The sequence below is a fragment of the Megascapheus bottae genome, chromosome 19 (assembly GCF_031878675.1).
Source record: "Megascapheus bottae isolate mThoBot1 chromosome 19, mThoBot2.hap1, whole genome shotgun sequence".
Classification (NCBI taxonomy): domain Eukaryota; kingdom Metazoa; phylum Chordata; class Mammalia; order Rodentia; family Geomyidae; genus Megascapheus; species Megascapheus bottae.
In genome coordinates this window covers 37,458,111-37,480,431 of record NC_143527.1, presented here as the reverse complement: position 1 = coordinate 37,480,431, position 22,321 = coordinate 37,458,111, and the positions used below count along the sequence as shown (strand labels likewise).

General features: G+C 39.6%; 1 protein-coding gene across 1 annotated transcript in view; it reads left to right on the top strand.

Moving 5' to 3' along the window:
- Greb1l (GREB1 like retinoic acid receptor coactivator) overlaps positions 1-22,321 on the top strand; it is a 200,747-nt gene that overhangs the window by 139,201 nt on the left and 39,225 nt on the right. The window contains exons 9-16 of the mRNA XM_090353356.1: positions 467-583; positions 1,357-1,476; positions 2,933-3,070; positions 4,554-4,739; positions 9,126-9,452; positions 10,494-10,622; positions 11,193-11,327; positions 15,042-15,239. Coding sequence (XP_090209482.1) covers positions 467-583; positions 1,357-1,476; positions 2,933-3,070; positions 4,554-4,739; positions 9,126-9,452; positions 10,494-10,622; positions 11,193-11,327; positions 15,042-15,239 — 1,350 coding nt within the window. The remainder of the gene's footprint in view (positions 1-466; positions 584-1,356; positions 1,477-2,932; positions 3,071-4,553; positions 4,740-9,125; positions 9,453-10,493; positions 10,623-11,192; positions 11,328-15,041; positions 15,240-22,321) is intronic.

The following is a 22,321-nucleotide window of genomic DNA, read 5'->3' as shown; positions in this document are numbered from 1 at the left end:
AGTATTGGAAATTTAACATGGTTTGCTAGGCAGGTACTTTACCACTTGAGTCATACCCCAGCTCTTTTTCTGCTTTAGTTGCATTTCATATAGGGTCTCTCATTCCTTTTCTTGGGACAGCTGTTGCTTATATCTCTGTCATGTACCACAAACACTTGGATTATAACTGAAATAGGTAGGGTCTTGCTGACTTTTTTTCTTAGACTGGCTTCAGAGCGTGGCCCTCTTTATCTCTACCTCTAAGCAGCTAGGATTGCAGACATGATCCACCATGCCCAGCCATGACATTAACTTTTAATGATGACACCATTCTAATGGTTGTAGGTGTTTCTATACCACTGGGCTGAGTTGTCTTGCTGAGTTGTCCTTGAATTCTCATTTGTGAGGTTTATCAGCTGGCTGCAACTCCATGGAAAGCAATTGTCTTCCAGCCTCTGTTCTGAGTGGCTCTGCTCTTATTCTACAGATGCTGCAAATGGGAACGGTAGTCAAGGAGGGAAGACTTGTGTACCCACCTCCACTCCAGCCCGCCCAGGGAGCTACTCCTTGTCACCAAGACCTACCTATACATCTGCAGACCAAGGTACAGCACCCATCTCAGCATTTTCAAATAACATATCTCATTGTCATGGAAGCAATATAGAATCTTGAACAATGAATTATCATCTAACAACACTCTAGAGTTTTCCCTTTACTTGTCATATACTGTTTGGAAATTTTACAATTGGTGTAAAGAGTAATAATTAAAGAGTTTAGTAAGTCTATGTGAAAAACCCAAATTTTGAAGTCAATGTTGAAATGAGCATGTAATGAAACATCTTGAAAAACATTACTAAACATGAGTTTTACTGATCAAAATAAGGGATTTAAAAATCCCTCCTTCTTCTATTGCCCTGAGCAAATAGGAACCTTTCTTCCTCCATTCACAAAATAGGTATAGCCATGACACTTATACTATAAGCTCATGGAGTTGTTGATAGAATCCAATAAAATAATATGGGTAAAATAGTAAATTATGAAACATTTAGATATTAGGTTGTTCTTAGTGTGATATTAGTTTGTTAGTATGACTTTTTACCATATATTTTTATTCTAATTAATAGAAGGGTTACATTATATTCACCAAATAGAAGGTGCATAACTTCACAAACATTGATACCCTTTCTCATGTCTTGGTCCCTATTTCCCTCCCCCTACCCCCATCCCTCGTCTTGTTAGTATGACTTTTTAAAGTATGTCTTTACCTCTAGAAGAGAGACTTCATTTTTCTAAGTAAATACAGTTCTATGTCACTTTGCTATTCTCTCTTCCTTCTGTATTGCTGAGGACAAAGCTGTCTTTCTTTTTGATCTTCAGCTACCATGTTCATTTCTGGACCACCAAAGAAACGACACCGAGGATGGTACCCTGGGTCACCGGTCCCCCAGCCTAGTTTAGTTGTACCTATTCCTACAATTCGCCCTCTTTCAAGAACTGGTAAGATTTTTAAATAAGATGGGATTTAAAATTGTTTTGTAATTTGCATATGAATCTTTTTCTTTAATCTATTACTTTTATAACCTGTTTAGTTTTCTTTTTTGGCTTTCTAAGTTAAGAAGAAAATAGTCTGCTATCATTTAAAAAAAAAAAAAACTACCATTTGAAAGAGAAATCAAGAGTGTGACTTAGTGGTAGAGTGCTTATCCTAGCATGCAGTAAGCCCTGGACTCAATTTCTCTGTATTACATACACAGAAAAAGCCAGAAGTGGTGCTATGGCTCAAGGGGTATAGCACTAGCCTTGAGCTGAAGAGCTCAGGGACAGTGCCCAGGCCCTAGGCAAACATGCTACCACTAGGCTACGCTCCCAATCCCACATATGTATCTTTTGTGGGGGGAGGGGGGCGGGGTGGGTCATGGGGCTTGACCTCTGGGCCTGGGCACAATCCCTGAGCTCTTCAGCTCATGGCTACTGCCCTACCCCTGGAGCCACAGCCCCACTTTCCATTGTCTAGTGATTAATTGAAGATAGGACTCTCACATTCTTTAGTGCCCGGGCTGGCTTTGAACCCCAATCCTCAAATCTCAGCCTCCTAAGTAGCTAGGATTACAGGCGTGAACCACCATGCCTGGCCACATATGTATTTTTCCCCCTGGACTCTTGAAGATAAATTTCCTTAATGATTGTATAAGGATACTGGTAGTACTTTTTGTCTCTGTCACATCTACCTTCCCTACAACCACATGGGCCATCACAACTGATCTCAACTCAACCTTTAGCTTAGGTTTTTTTAGTTCATGGTATTGACACACTATCACAGATGGATTTTCTTTGTTAGTCATGGTGTTAGATTTGCACTTCTGAGATCTGGTTGTTAATTCTGTCCTGGATAGCTCATTCTGTGCTTAGAATCTCATGTTTAAAGAAGACTGATATCTGGCAAATATCATGTAACCCTTTTACTAATTACAATAAAAAAAATAAAATAAATTAAAAAAAAAGAAGACTGAATAGAGAGACCTTGTATATGTAAAGAATCATGCCTCTAGGTAGTACTGATTAATTATAACAATCCTTTTCACACTTTTTCTGTTCCTTAACAAATTTATATAATGGGTAAATAAACCTTTGGTAAAATCGGGGTCAGGGGAGAGAATGTAAAATATAAAGCAGAATCAAAAAGACTTCATGAAGAAGAAACAACTGGGAAGAACTGATAAATGAATGGTAGATATCTGATGATATGATTATGAATTATGTGATACAGATTTCCTCCTTTTTCTGTTCTTTTAATTTTATATAATACACATTCATTATACTACTAAAACAATAATAAACCATTAGACTTTTAACATTTCTATATTAAAAGTATTAAAACTTACATTGCCTTCCATTATTTTTCATTTAGCTTCTATGTCTAATTCTTATTTTCAAACAACTTTTTTTCCTCCAGAACCCCTTTTATCTACTCCAGTTCCACAGACCCCATTAACTGGAATTTTACAACCTCGGCCCATTCCTGCAGGCGAAACTGTAATTGTTCCTGAAAACCTGCTAAGTAACTCAGGAGTTAGACCTGTCATTCTGATAGGTAAGGGGAAGGAATTCCAAGTTGTCTGTGTCTTCTGGAACCTAGGGATATAGCTACATTTCATCATTTTGGGTTTATTCATACTATCATGTATCAATTTATCACTCAATTGATTCTTTCAGCTATTATGATTAGCTCTTTCATGCTGCATTAAACATATATTCAACATTAAAAATTGAAAAAAAGGCGAAGTCTTCTTGCTCTCAAGGGGTCCTGTCTGACTCCTCGCTAACCATGATGGTCAGAAAGTGAACTGGCAGAGGTTCCTAGCCAAAATGTACAGGAAATCAGAAGAGAGAGGGCTCACCTCCACACTTTTCAAGTGACCTTTAAACCATGTTCTGGAGGTTGCTAAGAGTAGACAAGAAGAGGAATGGGACATTCCAGTCAAAGGAAATCAAACAATAGAGGAAAGAAACAAGCTAAGCCAGTTAACAGACCTCACTTAAGAGACCCAAGAAGTCCCACAGTCATAGGTGTGAACCATGGAAAGCACCTGTGAGTCAATATTTTTATAGAGTTAGTCTTTTCAGACTGTCATTAAGTGAAAGTATAGAAATTTAGAGGTTACTAGATTCTACTGCCAGTTGTCTTTCATTCCCCACATCCGAAGTCTCAGTTGAGGCAGGCCTAGGTCAAAAGGAGATTGCCTGCTTTCCCTCCAGGTTAAAGCAGGTAGAGTGTGTTTACAGGAGTTGTTATCTATGCTTGTGGTTGACCTTATTCTACTAACTGAGAGGATCTTGCTTCAAGCTCTGTACTTTATCAGAACAGAACTCTGGAAGTTCTTAGGGAACATTAGTATAATGTAACTAAGCCTTGGAAAGTTTACCAAGAACATATCAGCCCTTTTAGTCCTTTGGTACCTGCCTTTTAGAAAGTCTCATAGAGCAACTCTCCATTCCACAGTCTGCATTTATTTTCCACATACTTAAGTCTGCTTTCATTCTAATTGGGGAAAGAAAAACTAAAAAATCCACCAATGTAGCAAAAAAGGTAGAAAATCTCTACTAAGTACCTGCCACTGGTAGAATATTGCTGTTGATCCAAGAGTCTAGGTTAAGTTTTTTCCCTCAGAAAATGAAAGAAGTTGTAGTTTGCATTTCATTCTTTGAAAAGAAACTAGATCAGGAACTTTACCAGAAAACATTTTATCATCGCAGTTTTGCAAAGGATGAAGAGATGTTTTACATCTTATCAATTTTCTAGGGCAGAGATATAATATTAATATGCCCTTGCTATGAGAAGTGAACATACTATGGTTTGAGTATTTTGCTTTGCGTCCACCCCACCTAACATCGACATTGAATTTGGAACATCCAAGTGAATTCCCGAGGAGAGATATCTTTGTGTGATTTGTTTGGTAGCTCTCTCAGAGTGCAGCGAATTTTGTTGAGCTTCTCCGCTCCTCATTAAGCAAGTATGCATGGTTGGACCTCAGAAAGAAATGTTGAATTGTGTTGACCTGCTTCTGTTGGGGCAGGCTATGGCACTTTACCCTATTTCTATGGAAACGTTGGTGACATTGTTGTGAGTCCTCTACTGGTGAATTGCTACAAGATTCCACAGTTGGAAAACAAAGATTTGGAACAATTGGGGTTGACTAGTAGCCAACTCCTGAGCGTGGAAAACATGATCCTTCTGACCATCCAGTATCTTGTGCGCCTGGGTAAGTATGCTCCTTAGTCATTGGCTTATGATTATCGTGATTATAATTAATTATTCATAGTAGTACTCTTTTCTTTCTTTTTTGGATTTACTTGCCTCCCTACCTTGTATTTCCTTCTTTCATTTATTTCTCACATTCTTTTCCTCGAGCCTGCTTTCTGTGACTTTTCCTCTCCTCTATTGCTTTGCTCTTTTCTTTTTGCTTCTTAGGTTCTTTAACAAGGTGAATTGCTCCACCTAGTGGAGCCTAAAAGTAGCTGATAGACAAAGCCTCAGAGGGTTGTGCTATGGAAACGCCTTCCCCCGCCCCCGGGAGTTAGGGGCCTTTCCTAAGGCACAACTACTCTCTAGAATGCAAGTGCAATAATTTCCTTAGATGATTGTTCTCCAGTTTTCCATATTGCCTTTTAACCCTGCATAACCACTGTCCCTTGCCCATCTTTTACTTCTTTGATGTAGTCCCATGATGTTGATGTTTTCCTTCATGGAGGTAGTAACTTTGGGCTTCCCTGGAGGGTTCTGTAAGCTTTAGGGTAGGGGAGATACATAGGTCATGAACCCTTCACTTCCTTTAAACCCCACAGTGGGTATATGCAGATGTCCTGACAATACTGTAGAGATTCAGCAGCATTTACATTGAAATGTCCTTTATTTTGCAAACTGCAGTAGGCCATTGATTATGGGCCTAATTACACATTCACTGCAGAATTTCAAGTCATTGATGTACTTGGGTGAATGTTTGAGGTGTAAAATCACACATAAATATTTTTCTGCATAGTTATAAGTTTATTTAGTTAGTATTAGAAAATACTTTGGTATTTAAGAAATGATTTCTTTAAAAATACAAGGCTAAACAGTGTTTAAAAAGTTTTATGGGCTGGGAGGATAGCTTAGTGGTAGCTTAGTGATTGCCTAGCATGCATGTAGCCCTGGGTTCAATTCCTCATTACCACGTAAGCAGAAAAAGCTGAAAGTGGTTGTGTGGCTCAAGTGGAAGAGTGCAGGCCTTGAGCAAAAAAAAGCTCAAGAACAGTGCCCAAGCCCTAATTTCAAGCCCCAGGACTAGCAAACAACAGCAACAATAAATAAATAAATAAATAATTTTTTAAGTTTTAGCAGGCTACAACTAGCAACACTGGCTAGAGCTCTAAGAGGCCGCCTTGGCATGGTCTCCACTTTGACAAAAGTTTTTAAAACCTGCAAAGCTTCAGATTTTCCAAGGGAGCCACTTTCATGACAGACCTAGGATTTGTAAGTCATGCTGCTTGTAGGTAATGAAGTTAAAAACTCACCTGTCTATAGATCATTTGATGTCATAGTTTTAGGTAAGCACTGTTCTACTTGAGCTACGCCCTCAGTCCAAATCTCATAGCTTTAATTGCTACATACTGAATTGGAACTATGGACTGTTTACTAAGACCTTAAAGTTGCTTCTAGAGACCTCCAGCAATGCTCTAGAGCCAATCATTGTATCATTTTGTTCAACCTTAATAATAATTTAAAGAAACAAAGTTCATGGGCCGAGAGTTTGGCCTAGTGGTTGAAGTGCTTGCCTAGCATGCATGAAGACCCGGGTTCGATTCCTCGGCACCATATACATAGAAAAAAGCCGGAAGTGGTGCTGAGGCTCAAGTGGTAGAGCTCTAGCCTTGAGAAAGTCCAAGGACAGTGCTCAGGCCCTGAGCTCAAGCCCAGGACTGGCAAAAAAAAAAAAAAAAGAAAAGAAACAAAGTTCAAGTTAATTAAATATTCCATATGATCAAAATAAAAGACCTTCTTTTAAATTATTAAAACCTTTTCTCTTAGAAAATTTCAATTAAATTACACCGGACTCTTTTCTGTCATGCAGGATCAATTTTTGCCAGAATTTTACTTTCAGTTAGGTGTCTCAAATTTTAACATGAATAGCTCTTTCTTCTCTTCTAAACATAGTGCATTGGAATTTCTCTGTTCTTCAACTAATTGTTCTTTAATTGTTCTGGAGTCCTTCAAAAACGTTTTTGTTTGTCCCCATAGATTTTGAGAAGGCATCAAGAATATTTTCACATATTCCATAGAAGACTAACATTTTAAAAAATAAATGCAAGTTTCTAAAAGGATGATTTTATGGCTCAGTAACCCAGTTACTGAGAGGTAACAGGAAAACAAGATTCTTCAGGAAAAAACAGGCTTCTATGATAGTCACTTCTAAAAAATCTTTTTCTGTTATTTTATATCAGAGCATCCTTTGAGGCAGATAATGAAATCAGCAAATCCAGAAACTGTTGGAGGATTGTGAGTCTGTTAGAAACCTGTTTTTTCACATCAAGGTGGCTCTATCTGAGAAGCTATCAGAACTGATGTCTGGGTTACATTGAACTCCTAAAGATGGATGAATTCTTTAAAGGAAGAACTTGCTCTTATCAAGCTTGGAAAATGTGGAGAAAAGGCTGCTGTAATTTACTATAACGGCTGAAAATGAGATAGTGATACTTGACTAAAAGCCTTAGAAACACATTTTGTTTCCAGAGACTCTTCCCTTGTTTAAGCTTCAGCACATTTTCCCTATTTTTGATCTGACTGTAGATCCAATCCAAGCTCACTAATAGTAAGTTGTAAGATAACAGAGAATGCTGGGAAACTGTTGGATAATTTTAATTTCTGAAAATTCCTTTATAGTTGTACTTAATGGGACATGTTGCTCCATCCTAGTTTGGGACAGTTCTTAAGGACACTACTATGAACTAACTAGGCCTCTGAAATTTCAGGTGGTCAGTAAGGTATAAGAAATTAGAGACAAGGCCACTCACTTTTTGGTTGCCATAAGTTCTGGTGGAACAACCCTTAAATAGATGACCATCTTTCCATCATTTAAAATAATCAGTACAAATCTAGCCACTCTGAGCTCAGTAATACATAGTTATGGGGTTGGAAAGTTAGCTCAGTGGAAGAGCACTTTCCTGGCAAGTGCAAAGCTTTGAGTTTCAGCTTTCAATAATAATAATAATAGCTACTACCAACCATGACTTTAAGTAGATAAAGCTGAATGAAGATCAGAAACCTTATGATTCCTTAGTGATTTTGAAACAAGACAAAACAAGAATACCCACCACCATCAACTTGCCTCTAGCAAGTAATTGGGGAGGACATCAGAAATAAACTCCAGCACCGCCATTTGAACCCAGGGTCTTATTTATGCTAGGCAAGCTAGCTCTACCATTGAGCTACACCCACAGCACTGGAAGCAAATTTTATTTAAGCATTTGGATATTCTTGCTGGTTCTATGAATAGAAAACAATTATCTATGAGGATTCTATCCTTCTACCTCTCCCCCAATCCGTCCTGGAAAACTTTCAATTATTTTTTAAAACTATGGAAGTTTATTTACTTCCTCTTGACTTACAGAAGATAGTTAAGCCTCTCATTTCTTTACTTTCCCAGAAAAGATGGGCAAGAGCCATCTTGAAGAGCTGAGGGGACACGTAAATCCCCATGAGGCTCCCTGAAGGTAACTTCTTCCAGACAGAAATCCAGTTCTTATCTGTGTTCTTTCATAAGGAGCCTTTAGCCCTAGATTCTGAAGGCAGTGATCACAGATACTAAAGAGTCTGTGTCTGTTGGCCAGACCCTTCAGTTTCAAATCTCAGATTCACACAGCCCAAGAAATGACAGGGTAGAGTAAATGAATGCATTTTCCCTGGTTTTAATTGAAACTAAATGTAGAAAGGTCAGCTTGCTATGGTATTAGTCCTTAACAATGTCCAGTATGCCAAAGTGAACAAGTCAAGAGTATACTACTCATAATAGCCGTCTCCCAGGACTTAGAATTTAGCATATTCTCCCTTAAAGAGATTAGAAGTAGGATACTGAAGAATAGAAACCTGATTTTTTTAAATTGAGGCTGAAAGAGAAGAGACAAGGACATTTCGCAGTAAAAGGGAGTTATTAGGAATTTTATACTTAATACCGCCAGTAAAAAAGTGCTTCCTGGGCCGGGAGTTTGGCCTAGTGGAAGAGTGCTTGCCTAGCATGCACGAAGACCTGGGTTCAATTCCTCAATACCACGTACATTTACAAAAAAGCCAGAAGTGGTGCTGTGGCTCAAGTGGTAGAGCCCTAGCCTTGAGAAAGCCCAAGGACAGTGCTCGGGCCCTGAGTTCAAGGCCCAGGACAGGCAAAAATAAAAAGTGTTTCCTTGCCAGTTGGAGTAGGGTGGGTTTAGAACTGATGGAGTATCAATGTATGTGAAATAATGCACCTTCCATCTGGAGAATGTAATGTAACCCTTCTATTAATTACAATAAAAAATATATGGGAAAAAAAGAACTGATGGATGCTGTGTGTGTCTCTCTCTCCTACCTGTGATTTACTTTTTTTTAACTCTTGCTGTTATTCTCTTCAATATAGGTCCTGATCAGATACCTCTCAGGGAGGAATTCGAACAAATTATGCTGAAAGCTATGCAGGAATTTACTCTGAGAGAGCGGGCCCTACAGATGGGAGCTTCATGTACTCCAGTGTCTCCAGGACAACTCCCCTGGCTTGCTAGATTAATTGCCAGTGTGTCACAAGACTTAGTTCATGTAATTGTGACTCAAAACTCTTTAGCAGAGGGCATTTCAGAGACATTGCGGATTCTCAGTGAAATAAGACACTATCAAAGGTTACCAGATTATGTGGTGGCAATTTGTGCATCAAAAATCAGAGGAAATGAATTTTGTGTGGTGGTATTAGGTGAGTCATGTTTTATTGTTGTTGTTGTTATTGTTGTTGTTGTTAATGCATTCATTCAGTTACCTGTGCATTTGAAAAAATAAATAGCTATTGAGCATTTTAAGACATCCACATAGTCAACCTCTAGTTAATCTCTCTGATTTCTGTTCTTCCTCCAATTTTACTTTTTTTTTCTTTCCTCCTCAGATCAGTTGGTGTGGAACTTAGCTTAGCCAGTGTCCTTGTCAGCTGGTTATGGGCAGTCTTTCAAAGTTTACCCTGTAATAGATACCCTTGTCTCATGTAACTTCTGTCCTTAAAAGGTTTTGGAAATGTTACCACTCCAGCATGTGACAGACAGTGCCACAGATGGCCTATGCCAGTTAGTTACAGTTGCCAAACACTTAGCTCATGAGTTCCTATGTTCACCAGAGTTGATTTCATAACACTGACTCTAAAGAAAATCTTCGAGAAAGTACATTACAAAATGAGCAGGTTTGCTTTCCTTTGTGGAAATTTTCTACTAGGTACCATTCTATGTAGCCATTCAGACTCAGTTTGCTTCTCTCCTGTCTGTACTGAGTGGTTCTCACCACTTCTTACCAGAGACTAAATGCCCCTGCACACACATTAGCAAAACCTGCCTGTCCTTCTTTCCATGTTAGGTAAACTTTCAGAAAACTTCATCAGACAAAATTGATGCATTATTTTACTCTCTACAATTTAACAACATAAATTTATATTTCAGAAATACTTCTTGTAATAATCATGTAAAACAATTTTATTATAAGGGGGGTTTGTATGTTTTCACAGTCACAAACATAAGGGACATAATTTTCTCCCTTGATCAACTGGCTTTATATTATGAACATTTTCTGTTGCTGTTTATGGTGTTCAAATAGCCATTTGAAATGCTGCCTACTGGTTTGCATCCTTTAACCTACACATCCTTTGGTCTACTGTGATTTTCTTAACCAACTGTTTACAGTTTACAACTGTGGCTGTTAGAATTAATGAGCATTTTCCCCTTATGAGTCATCTGTTCTCCCTTCTGTCCTTCAGGCCAACATCAGTCCCGGGCTCTGGCAGAGAGCATGCTCACCACAAGTGAGTTTTTGAAAGAAATTAGTTATGAGCTCATCACAGGAAAAGTCAGTTTCCTGGCATCACATTTCAAAACCACGTCATTAGGTGAGTGGTTTTATGATTCTGCAGCACTGTCAGCCCCTAGATTTATGACGGTATGAATTTAAATGCTAGCCTCTCAGGATAAGTATGGAGCTTAAGCTTGCTAAGCTTAGTATTTTGTGACTAACACCATAAGAAGCAGCAGAATCCAGAGGAAGGCCCATGGATCAAAGGCTCAGCCTAGCCGTGACTTTGAATAACCTTGGGCATTTCTTTCTAGCTTTCTCTTTATCTTCTCTCTCTATGTTTCCCCCCTCCTCTCCTTTCTGTTATGTAGTGGTAGAATAATATTCTGCCTGTTTTTGAATGTGATTCAAGTCAAGAGATACTTGGTGGGTAAAAGCATGCTAGATGGAAGCATGTACCTGTTAGGGTAGATTACCAGCAACCATAGCTCTTGTCATAGAAACAGGCCTGTAGAGATGGCTAGGTATAAACTTTGACATAAATTGCTGACTTAACCACAGATCTTAATGAGGCCACAGCCTAACTACCTAATTTGGAGACTGATAAGAAAGATACCAGTGTATCAGTTCTTCCAAACCTTCTTATCTCTGCTTTATTTGGACATAGGTGATGACCTGGACAAGCTACTAGAACAAATGCAACAGAGAAGAGGAGACAGTGTGGTCATCCCTTTCAATGGAGATCTTAATGAATGTGTGTCACCCCAGGAGGCTGCTGCTATGATCCCCACCCAAAACCTGGGTAATATTGTCTCAGTCTGAGAGACAGAAAACAGATATTGGGACAGATATAATCACAGCTCAGGGTTTAAGTCATCTTCATGTCACAGACCACCATAGGCTTTTGCTCTTGTCTATACAATAATAAATCTGGCTCAAATGGAAATTTAGTTACCTTGGAAGATGTGACACTGTTCAAAAAGAAATGGACTTATTACCTGATTTATGTAACTGTAATCCCTCTATTACATCACCTTCACAATAAAATCTAAATCAAACTAAATAAAATAAAATAAACCCTAAAACTAACTAAATAAAATTTAGTTACCCTATAGCCTGGATTAAAGGCCTTATTCTTAGTATAATAATAATAATAATTTATTTTAAAATGTACTAAAAGTGCTAGGAGTGTGGCCTAGTGATAGAGGGCTTGTCTAGCATGCACAAACACCCAGGTTTGATTCCTTGATACCACATACATAGAAAAAGCTAGAAGTGGTGCTGTGGCTCAAGTGGTAGAGCTCTAACCTTGAGAAAGCCCAAGGATGGTGCTCAGGTCCTGAGGTCAAGCCCCAGGAATGGCAATAATAATAGCAATAATAATAATAATAAAATTTTTAAATCTCAATTAAAATTGAATCTAACACTATCTATTTTGTAGTTTGTTTTGCTTTTGAGATAGTTTCTTGCTATGTAGCCCACAGACTGGCCTGAAACTTGGAAATCCTCCTACCTCAGTTTCCTGAGTACTAGGATTACAGGCATATACCACACCTGGCTAAATACTTTATCTTAAAACTATCTTTTTTCTGTGGTAGATCCTAACATTCTCATCATTTTTTTTTCTCCTTAGCTCTACTAGCTTGGCAAGGACTTCAAAGAACTCCATGAAAGACTCTAGACTACGTTCTTGACTCTAGACTCTAGCAGCCGCTGGCTGCTATTATTTCATATGCTTTCTTCTTTGTTGTTTGTTGGTTTGGTTTGTTTTGTTTTGTTTTGTTTTGCCAGTGCCTGGGCACCGTCCTTCAGCTTTCTCAAGGCTAGCACACTATCATTTGAGCCACAGCATCAATTCTGGCTCTTTATGTACATGTGATACTGAGGAATCAAACCCACAACTTGGTATATGCTAGGCAAGCACTCTACCACTAGGCCACGCTCCCAGCCCCCATATTTCATATGCTGACTTGTAAGTACCTAATCTCTGGATAGTAAAGCCTTCCTGGTCATACCAGTATACAATCTGCCCTACAACAAATCCCAGGGGCTGGGACCAAAGGCTAGGAATGAGGAGTCAAATCATTAGATTGGCTTCTTTCTGGTTGAATTCCTTCCTAAATTCACTGATGGAGAGGAAACGAGAGAAACAAATCCACACAAGCTGCTGCTAACAGCCATTTGTGCCCACTCCCCACCACGATAGGAATGTATCCTTTATATATCATTGTGTCAGGCAGCAGAGTAGCATGGCATCATCTCTGAGTGAAAAAACAAATGCAAATAAGGCCATAAAAATGTTTTGACTTCTAGGCCAAGCATGGTGGCTCATGCCTATAATCCTAGCTACTCAGGAGGCTGAGATCTGAGGATTACAGTTCAAAGCCAGTAAAGTACATGAGACTCTTATCTCAAATTAACCACCAGAAAACCAAAAGTGGTGCTGTGACAGCAGGGGTGGGTAGGGCAGTAGCCTTGAGCTGAAGAGCTCAGGGACAATGCCCAGGCCCAGAGCGTAAGACCGACAACCAACAACAACAACAAAAATATGTTTTGACTTCTGAGCTGTGTTTTGTAATAAAGCAATCATCCAGATGAACTAAAATGTGTTCATATTAATTGCTTTTGAGATGTTAAAAAATATAGAACTTAAAATTTTTTAAGTACTTGCTAATCCTCAAAGACATGGGTTCTGTTTAAGAAATGTTACTTAAAGAAAATGTTATATTTCCTCAATCTTCAAAGTTTACTAAGGTCTACAGACTTATGAATATATTTACTCCCTACTCAGCCAATCTATGAAATGAAGGAAATAGTATCTTAACTAAATATAGAAAACTGGCTTATTTTGCTTGGTAATATTTGTGAATAATAAAAATCCCCTTGGCATACTATTAATTTTCTTGTCAGTCCTGGGACTCAGTGCCTGGACACTGTCCTTGAACTTTCTCAAGGTTAGCGCTCTACCACTTGAGCCACAGCACCACTACCAGCTTTTTCTGTGTATATGATAACTAAGAAATCAAATCTAGGGCTTCATTCATGCTAGGCAAGCACTCAACCTCTATGTCAAACTCCTAGCCCACCATATTAATTTTATCTTTCCTGTATGGGGATCAAACTCAGGTCCTCCACATGACCCAAGTATGTTGCCTGAGCTACATTCCTGGCCCTATTACTAAAATGTGCAGTTTGGGGTTTTATTGGTAGGTTTTCTTTACCAAAGGGAAAATACTATATCAGTCTTTCCTCATGGTCAGCCATAGTGTTATGACTATTGTCTGCCTTGGCCATATCATAGTTTGATTTTTAGACAACATTGATGTGGGTTAATTAAGGCCTGGTGATTTTTGTTTTGGCCAAACTGCCAGCATGGGTTCCGGATAAGCCCTTTAACAGAACTTCTTTTAGAGTTATTTTTCCAGCTAAACTTGGCACTGTATGTGTGATGGAGAAATGTTCACACATGCACCAGAGATTGATCATTTGATTACAATTTTCAATATAAAGTTACTAATTCATGGCTGGGAGTTTGGCCTAGTGGTAGAGTGCTTGCCTAGCATGCACGAAGACCCAGGTTCAATTCCTCCGTACCACATACATAGAAAAAAAGCTGGAAGTAGTGCTGAGGCTCAAGTGGTAGAGCTCTAGCCTTGAGGAAAGTCCAAGGACAGTGCTCAGGCTCTGATCTCATGCCCAGGACTGGGAAAAAAAAAAAAGTTACTACTTGGCTGGGAGTTTGGCCTAGTGGTTAAAGTGCTTGCCTAGCATGCATGAAGACCCGGGTTCAATTCCTCGGTACCACATACATAGAAAAAAGCCAGAAGTGGTGCTGAGGCTCAAGTGGTAGAGCTCTAGCCTTGAGAAAGTCCAAGGACAGTGCTCAGGCCCTGAGCTCAAGCCCAGGACTGGCAAAAAAAAAAAAAAAAGTTACTAATTCGTATAGAGTATCTGGATAGTGTTTTGTAAACCATCACCTATTGGGAAGCCAACTGGCTGTGTTACATAGCAGGTCTCTTCAGATAGTTCTGGTATCTGTGCTGGCATTGACCATAGCACATAGGCCTGCCAGGTCACAAGTGCTGGCAAAGTGGAGTGGGAAGAAAGAGAAGAGTCATGTCTCTGTGACCTTTGTTGTCCCTTCCCTGAGAGGGCGATTTCAGGCTAGGTGGCAGCTGACCTGCTGAATGCCAAGGTGCCATTGAGAAAAGCCCAAAGGAGCTCACATTGTAGTTTCAGCATTGCCTCCCTCGCCAGCCCCACCAGTGCCCCATTGTGTATGAGATTCTGCACACAGAAATAAAATGGAAACTCCCTTTTCTGTAGATGGGCTCTCACCCCAGCTGTGATGGTGCAAGAATACCTTTGTGAAACTACCACATGAACTTCTGAGCAAAATGTTTAGCAAAAATAAAACATTATTTTACCCATGTCATACCCCCATAGGGAATCACAACAGCCATCAATGGAAATAAGAAATTAATCCTGCTGTTCTAACTTTTTTTTTCTGTTTTAGATTTAGATAATGAAACCTTCCAAATTTATCAACCACAGCTTACAGTTGCCAGAAAGCTCTTATCGCAGGTATGTGCTATTGCTGACAGTGGCAGCCAGAGCCTGGACCTTGGCCACTTCAGCAAAGTGGACTTCATCATCATCGTCCCAAGATCAGAGGTTCTGGTCCAGCAAACACTTCAACGGGTTCGACAATCAGGTAGGAGTGAAATCGTCAAGTTCTCCACCAAGGTCCGTTTTGGATCTCCTCTGTCTTTTCCTGTTGCTTCACCTAGCTTTGTAGAGAACCCTTAATATACTGGTCTAAAAAACACAAGTCCAAAGAGTACTTTCAATTTTACTTTATCTGTGAATTTACCTTCAAATACTCTGACCTTTTTCTCTCCAAGATCAAGCATAAATTAATGTACACATCAGCCAAATATTGTTACGTCTATGATGTTATCTTTGGGACTAAAATGTAGTTGTTTACTTAGGAAGAGAAATTTCCTCCAGACAAGCAGAGTTTACAGGAATGATGGATTTTGGGCCACTTGAACGCCTCATTTCCTGCAAATACAGAGGACAAAAACATAGTAAATGACACCATAAACCCTTAAGTAGTTGTGTAAAGGCCAGCACATTTTCAACCTAAAAATCAGAACATCATTCTCTTTGTCAATGAGAAGCCTCATTAAAGCAAAAAATTGGGTGATGGCCATTGATCATGTATAGAACACATGCCTCACAAGCACAGGCCACAAGTTCAAATACCAGGAAAGAAAAAACTAAATATAGAGGAAAAATATTGTCCCCAGAAAATGCAAAATGAGAGAGCAAAATATTTTACAAATCTATGATAAATAATAACCCTTTAAAAATAAAATTTGCTTAGGACTACAAAAAAAATAAAGAATTTATGAAATTGGAGCTGGCTGGAGCTGGCACAGTGGTTCACACCTGTAATCCTAGCTATTCAGGAGGTTATGATCTGAGGATCAAGGTTCAAAGGCAGTCCTGGAACAAAAGGACCTGAGACTCTTATTTCCAATTACCTCTAGAAAACAGGAAGTGGGGCTTGGCTCAAGGGTAGGCAGGTAGCCTTGAGCTGAAGAACTCAGGGACAACTCCCAGGCCCAGGGGTAGGCCTTAAGCTGATGAGTTTAGGGACAGTGCCCAGGCCGAGTTCAAGCCCCATGACCCACATACGCATACACACACATACAAATATGGACAGTGCTAGCCTGTGTAAAAGTAGATTTGAAAAGAAAATTATAGATACCAATTTCTGTCTGAAGACTTTATCTTTTAGAAAAACACACAAAAAAATAGAGACAGAAGAGAGGAAGAAACAGAGGGGGGAAGGTTAGCTGGAGGATGAATCTTTGTGCCACATTAAAATTTTTATCTTTAATATATTTGAAATAACTGGCAGAAAAATGAATATTAATGAGCTCAAAACTACTGTGCTAGGTGGGGCTGGGAGATTAGCCTAGTGGTAGAGTGCTTGCCTAGCATGCGTGAAGACCCAAGTTCGATTCCTCGGGACCACAGACATAGAAAAAAGCCAGATATCGTTCTGTGGCTCAAGTGGTAGAGCTCTAGCCTTGAGAAAGCTCAAGGGCAGTGCCCAGGCCCTGAGTTCAAGGCCCAGGACTGGCCAAAAAAAAAAAAAAACCTACTGTGCTAGGCACCAGTAACTTACACCTGTAATTTTACCTACTCCAAAGGCTGGGATCTGAGGATTGCAGTTCAAAGCCAGCTTAAGAAGGAAAGTCTGAGAGACTCTTGTCTCCAATAACCTACTGAAAGAAAGCTGAAAGTGGAACTGTGGCACAATTGGTACAGAGCTAGCCTTGAGCAAAAAAGCTTAGAGACAATGCCCAGGCCCTGAGTTCAAGCCCCAGAACCATTACCAGGAAAAAAAAAAAGTGCAGGGTTATATACAAATACTTCCTTGTTAATTTCAGTGACTAAATGAGCCTATCTCTGTAACCTCAACTAATACATGAGCCATTTTGTCACAGCTTCTGGAACACTAGTAGGATCTTCGTAGCCTCTGAATTTCTCAATGCCAAGTTACAAAAAAACCTGTTTAAAAAAACTGACTTGGTGGACAAGAGAAGGCCTTCCCTCGCAGCTCTCTCAGAAACCAGAGTGGACACTAGACTCTGTCAGCTACTGGCCATTTTGAAATGGATGGGCTTCTCCTAAACCAAGTGGTAACCATGCATTTTGTAATTCCTCATGGATTTTCTGCCTCCATACATGGAGGGAGCACCTTCTCACTTAGGTATTTTAGTTGCACCAGTTGGTGTTTTGGCCTCTCAGTTTGTAATCTGCTATCTTAAGTGATGCGTGAATAAACATATCATAGCAGCTATTTGAAGTGGTGAACTCATCGGCAGGGCCTTTCCTGAAATAACCTCTTAAGGATCTGCACTTTTGCCTCCTAATAAATTTTCACAGCTAAATAAACCCTTGCATTTTTGACAGACAAAGCTGTATGCAGCTTTCCTTTTTCCCTTCTGAACACCTTCAGATTTTTCTTAGGTGTTTTAAGGTTATCACACCTTAGAAAAGTACCAAAATCTGAGCAGTAAATCTAAATTTAGAATTGAAATTGCAAAGTCAATATTATGAACAGATTTGAAAAAGTTGTCTGTCTGAGCTGACATTGAACTCAACTCTCAAATCTCAGTCTCCTGAGACCACAAGTGTAAACCACCTATGCCTGGATCAAGACATTTTTTATTTATTCAAGACTAATGCCAGATACATTTGGCTCACACCAGTAATCTTGGCTATTCAGAAGTCTGAGATCCGAGGCTTGAGGTTCAAAGCAGGAAAGTACATGAGATTCTTATCTTCAATTAACCATCAAAAAGCTTCAAGTAGAGTTGTGGCCCAAGTGATAGAGCACCAACCTTGAGCAAAAGGGCTGATGAGGCCTTGGTTCCCACTGAACTATCAGTGTGCACCTGAGTGTGTGTGTGTGTGTGTGTGTGTGTGCATGTGCATGTGTGTACACCCCACTGAACTATCAGTGTACACCTGAGTGTACACTGATAGTTTATGTGTTTAAATTTATTTCCCATTTTAGTATAGAAATGAGCACAATTACGGTGATGATAATGATTTTGAAAGGTAAAAGAAAGGAAATGGGAAAATGTAAACATTCGTGGGCTGAAGTGCTTGGTGATAAAGTGTATACCGCACACAATGGAAGTTTTGTTGTTAACAAATAACTTGTCTTCTCCTGATGCAATACTGCCCATACTTCCCCATGTTAGAAAAGCCTTCATAAGCAGCATTCTTAATGCCTATAAAGTATTCCCTATTACAACTATACCAAAATTTCTTTGCCTTGATATTTAAATACCTTCATATTTTTGGAACACACAGTAATTGATAGAAGAAAAAGGTCCAAATATATGTTCAAGTGTAAAGAAAAATTGTCCAGAGACATATTGCCTATATTCTTAAATGAGTGTTTCTTTTTCATTAAAATAACTTAAATAACACAAATGGAATCCCCAAGAAACCAGTTGACTCAGTTTCCTTGTGTGCCATGATGTGAATTAAGGAAAGCTAAACTTGACTGAGGTCACAGGGATCAATCTCCTGGGAGCAAAGATCTGTATTTCGGTGGAGGGCCAGAGGGCAAGAAAGAAAAGTAATGCCCATGGGCTTTTCTTCCTGGTTCCACTTGCTGTTTCCCTTAAGAAAGCATTGCAGCTGCCAGCCTGCCAGGAAAAGCATCTGTCAGGGAGAACTGGACAGAGTATGCAGAAAAGACACACCCTGACAACCCACTGTCGTCAAAAGTAAAAGCAATGAGCTAGGATTACAGTGGCTCTTGCCTGTAATCCTAGCTACTCAGGAGGCTGAGATCTGAGGATTGTGGTTCAAAGCCAGCCTGGTACTAAAGACCTTGAGACTCATCTCCAATTATTCACTAGAAAACTGAAAGGGTAGAGTGGTAGCCTTGAGCTGAAGAGCACAAGGACAACACCCAGGCTCAGGGGTAGGGCAGTAGCCTTGAGCTGAAGAGCTCTGGGACAGTGCCCAAGCCCAGAGACCAAGCCCCATGACCAAAAAAAAAAAAAAAAAAGAAAGTAAAAATGATGAAAATAGAATAGACTCCATTCTTGCAGACACAGCATGGAGGTGAAGCATGTGATACAACTCACTTTCCAATTCAGAAAGGAAAGAAAGAAAAGAGGGAATTCAGAGAAGAAAAGGAGGAGAAGAAGAGGAAGAGGAACAGAAGGCTCTCAAAGTGATAGCTTATTCCTATAACCCTCGCTACTTAGGATATGGAGGTTGAGGTATTGGCATTAGAGGAAAGTCAGGGGATGAAGGTTCACAAGACTTAAGTAATATGCTGAGTGCAGTGTCTGTCCCCCAAGCTACCAGAGAAGCACAGTGGCTGGGTGCAGTGGCATAGACCTTCACCCCAGCTCACTAGTGCAGCCTGAGGAATGAAACAAACATCATCTTGAAAATAACCAATGTAAAGGGTCTGGGGCATGGTTCAAATGATAGAATGCCTGCTTAGCAAGCATCAGGCACTAAGTTCAAATCTCAGTACTGAAAAAAAGAAGATGATATGAGAGAAATTGAAAGATGAAAAAGTAACCAGGAGCCCGTGGCCAATTGCTCACACCTGTGATTTTAGCTGCTCAGGAGGTTGAGACCTGAAGGATGATAGCTGTTTGAAGTCAGCCCAGGCTGAAAAGTCTGTCTTCAAAACAACCAGCAAAAAAAAATGGCCAGAACAGAGGCATGGCTGAAGTGGTAGAGCACAAGCTAAGAAAGCATGAGACCCTCAGTCAAACCCATGGTTTCAACAACAACAACAAAAAGTAAATGGGTTAAACACTGCTTGTTTGTTTGAGGGGGAGGAAGGTGGGCTTCAGGTGTGAACTGACGGCTTTGAGCTTGATAGACAGGTACACTTCCATTGCAGCCACACTTCTGGCCCTTTTCCCTTCATTATTTTTCAGATTGGGTCTCTAGTGCCTGGGAAGGCTTGCACTACAATCTATTTACATTTCCCTACTAGCTAGACACCTAGCAGATGTCAGCCCATCCATCTGTTGATTAATTTGGGGTGGGAGTGGCCTAGAAATACAGTACCCCATGCTGACCTCCTCTGTCTCTGAGATGACAGGCATAGGCCCACATGTCCAGCTACTGCAAAAGTTTTGTATGGTTCAGACTCCCACTGTCGGCCTCCTGATCTCTGTCTCTCCGGCAGCTGTAATTACAGGCCTCCAAATGGGCTAAATATTCTTAAGCTTGCCCAAAGCAGACTTGTAACTGCTGAGCTAATCAATGGAAAAGGAACCTGTCATTCTTTAAAACCTGAAATTATGGCATAATTCTTTTCTCCAAAAGATTCCATATTCTGTCCATTAGAACACTGTACAGGGACAGTCAAAATGTAACATGCGACTTGAGATGGCTGGGATGATATTAATGACTTGTACCTTTGTCCTCTCTGCTTTTAAATTTCTCAGCAAATGAGAGAAGAACCTTCAGTCTTTCAAAAAGGATCTTCAAGAAATAAAAGAAATGAGGCCAGCAGTTTGGCCTAGTGGTAGAGTGCTTTCCTAGCATGCACAAAGACTAGGGTTCGATTTCTTGGTATCACATGTATAGAAAAAGCTGGAAGTGGTACTGTGACTCAAGTGGCAGAGCTCTAGCCTTGAAGACCAAGGATAGTGCTCAGACCCTGAGTTCAAGGCTCAAGACTGACAGAAAGCAAGAAAGAAAGAGAGAGAGGGAGGGAGGAAAGAGAGAGAGAGAGAGAGAGAAAGGGAGAGAAAAAGAAAGAGAGAGAGAGAAAGAAAAAAAAGAAAGAAGTAAATGACAGTCCATTGTGTCATGTCCTCTCAGCCTAGGAATGGTGTTTCCGGAAGGTTGTATCTTTGGGGATGAGAGAATCACACAAGTGGTCATGTATCCTCTCTGTGTCACCTCAGGGAGTAAATGATGTTGATATGTTTTGTTTTTTGATATTTACTTAAGTTTTTCATTTCACCCCTCCCAGGTTTCTCCACTGTAAAGGTATTAACCTCAACTTAGTAATTTGTTTTTTAAAAATCTTATGAAAATATTTTGTGACTGTGATAACTATGCTAAATACCTTGTTTCTCCTCAAATCTTCAACTACTCATTTTTGCATCCACAAGTGAATCTTCTCAATACTTTATTGTTGTATTTGCATAATGATAATTTTGCATTTGCATATCCAGGAAAGCAACAAAACCTAAAAATCATGACTAACGTAAAATTTAAAGGTAAGGATGAATTACTGGAAATGCACAATCAGAAATAAAACAAGTACCTCCCCCTTGCCTGTTTCCTCCACATAACTGCCTAGCTATAGAGACTAATATACCGTATTATATCTAAGAGGATGACCTTTAATTTCCTGGGGCTCTGTCCATTGAGGATATGTGTGGATTGACTTTCATAGTCATACTATTCATCTTTATCTCATTTGTTCAGAATGTTATTGAGTCTTCATTATAAACAGGATATTTTTCTTCTTTTATTTATGATCCTTGTTAGGATGCCATAACTCACACTGCTTATTTTGAAAAATGAATTCTCAACTAGTGTTACTCTTCCCATTTTAGACACAAGGAAAGACACCCCTAGAGATTGAGTAGGCTCTCTCTTCACTTCTGCTGGCTTCCTCTACACTGCAGCATCTGCTTTGCCATCCAGAACACTATCTTATTCATCATTAACTCCATGAGATTAGTCTTTATCCTGTTCTCCCTGTTGAATTCCCAGGCCTAGCTCAGTACCTGATAGTTACCTGACATATTATAGATGATTAATAAGTAGCTTCTGAATGTTCACTGAGTGTTATAGGCAATACCCTTCCTTTAAAAATCATTATACCTGCCAAATTAAATGGTGATGGATTGCCTTTGGAAATATTCACCATACAGCATTCAGGTAGAAACTGAAAAAATCTGAAGATTCCTAATAAAATCTGCTTTAAATAAAAATTACCTTTCTATCTTTCCTGGTATAAAGCTTTTTTGTTTTTCTTGGTGGACTGGCTCAAGAGGTAGAGCACATGCCTAGCAAGCACAAAGTTTTTGAATTCAAACTCCAGTATGGTGAGAAAAAAAACTATGAAAGTATTAAAAATTACTAAACCTGGGCTGGGATGTAGCTCAATGGTAAAGCACTTGCCTAGCAAGTACAATGCCCTGGTTAAAAAAAAAAAAATAACCAAACCCCACAATATGACTAAAAGAGCTCGAAATCTAATTT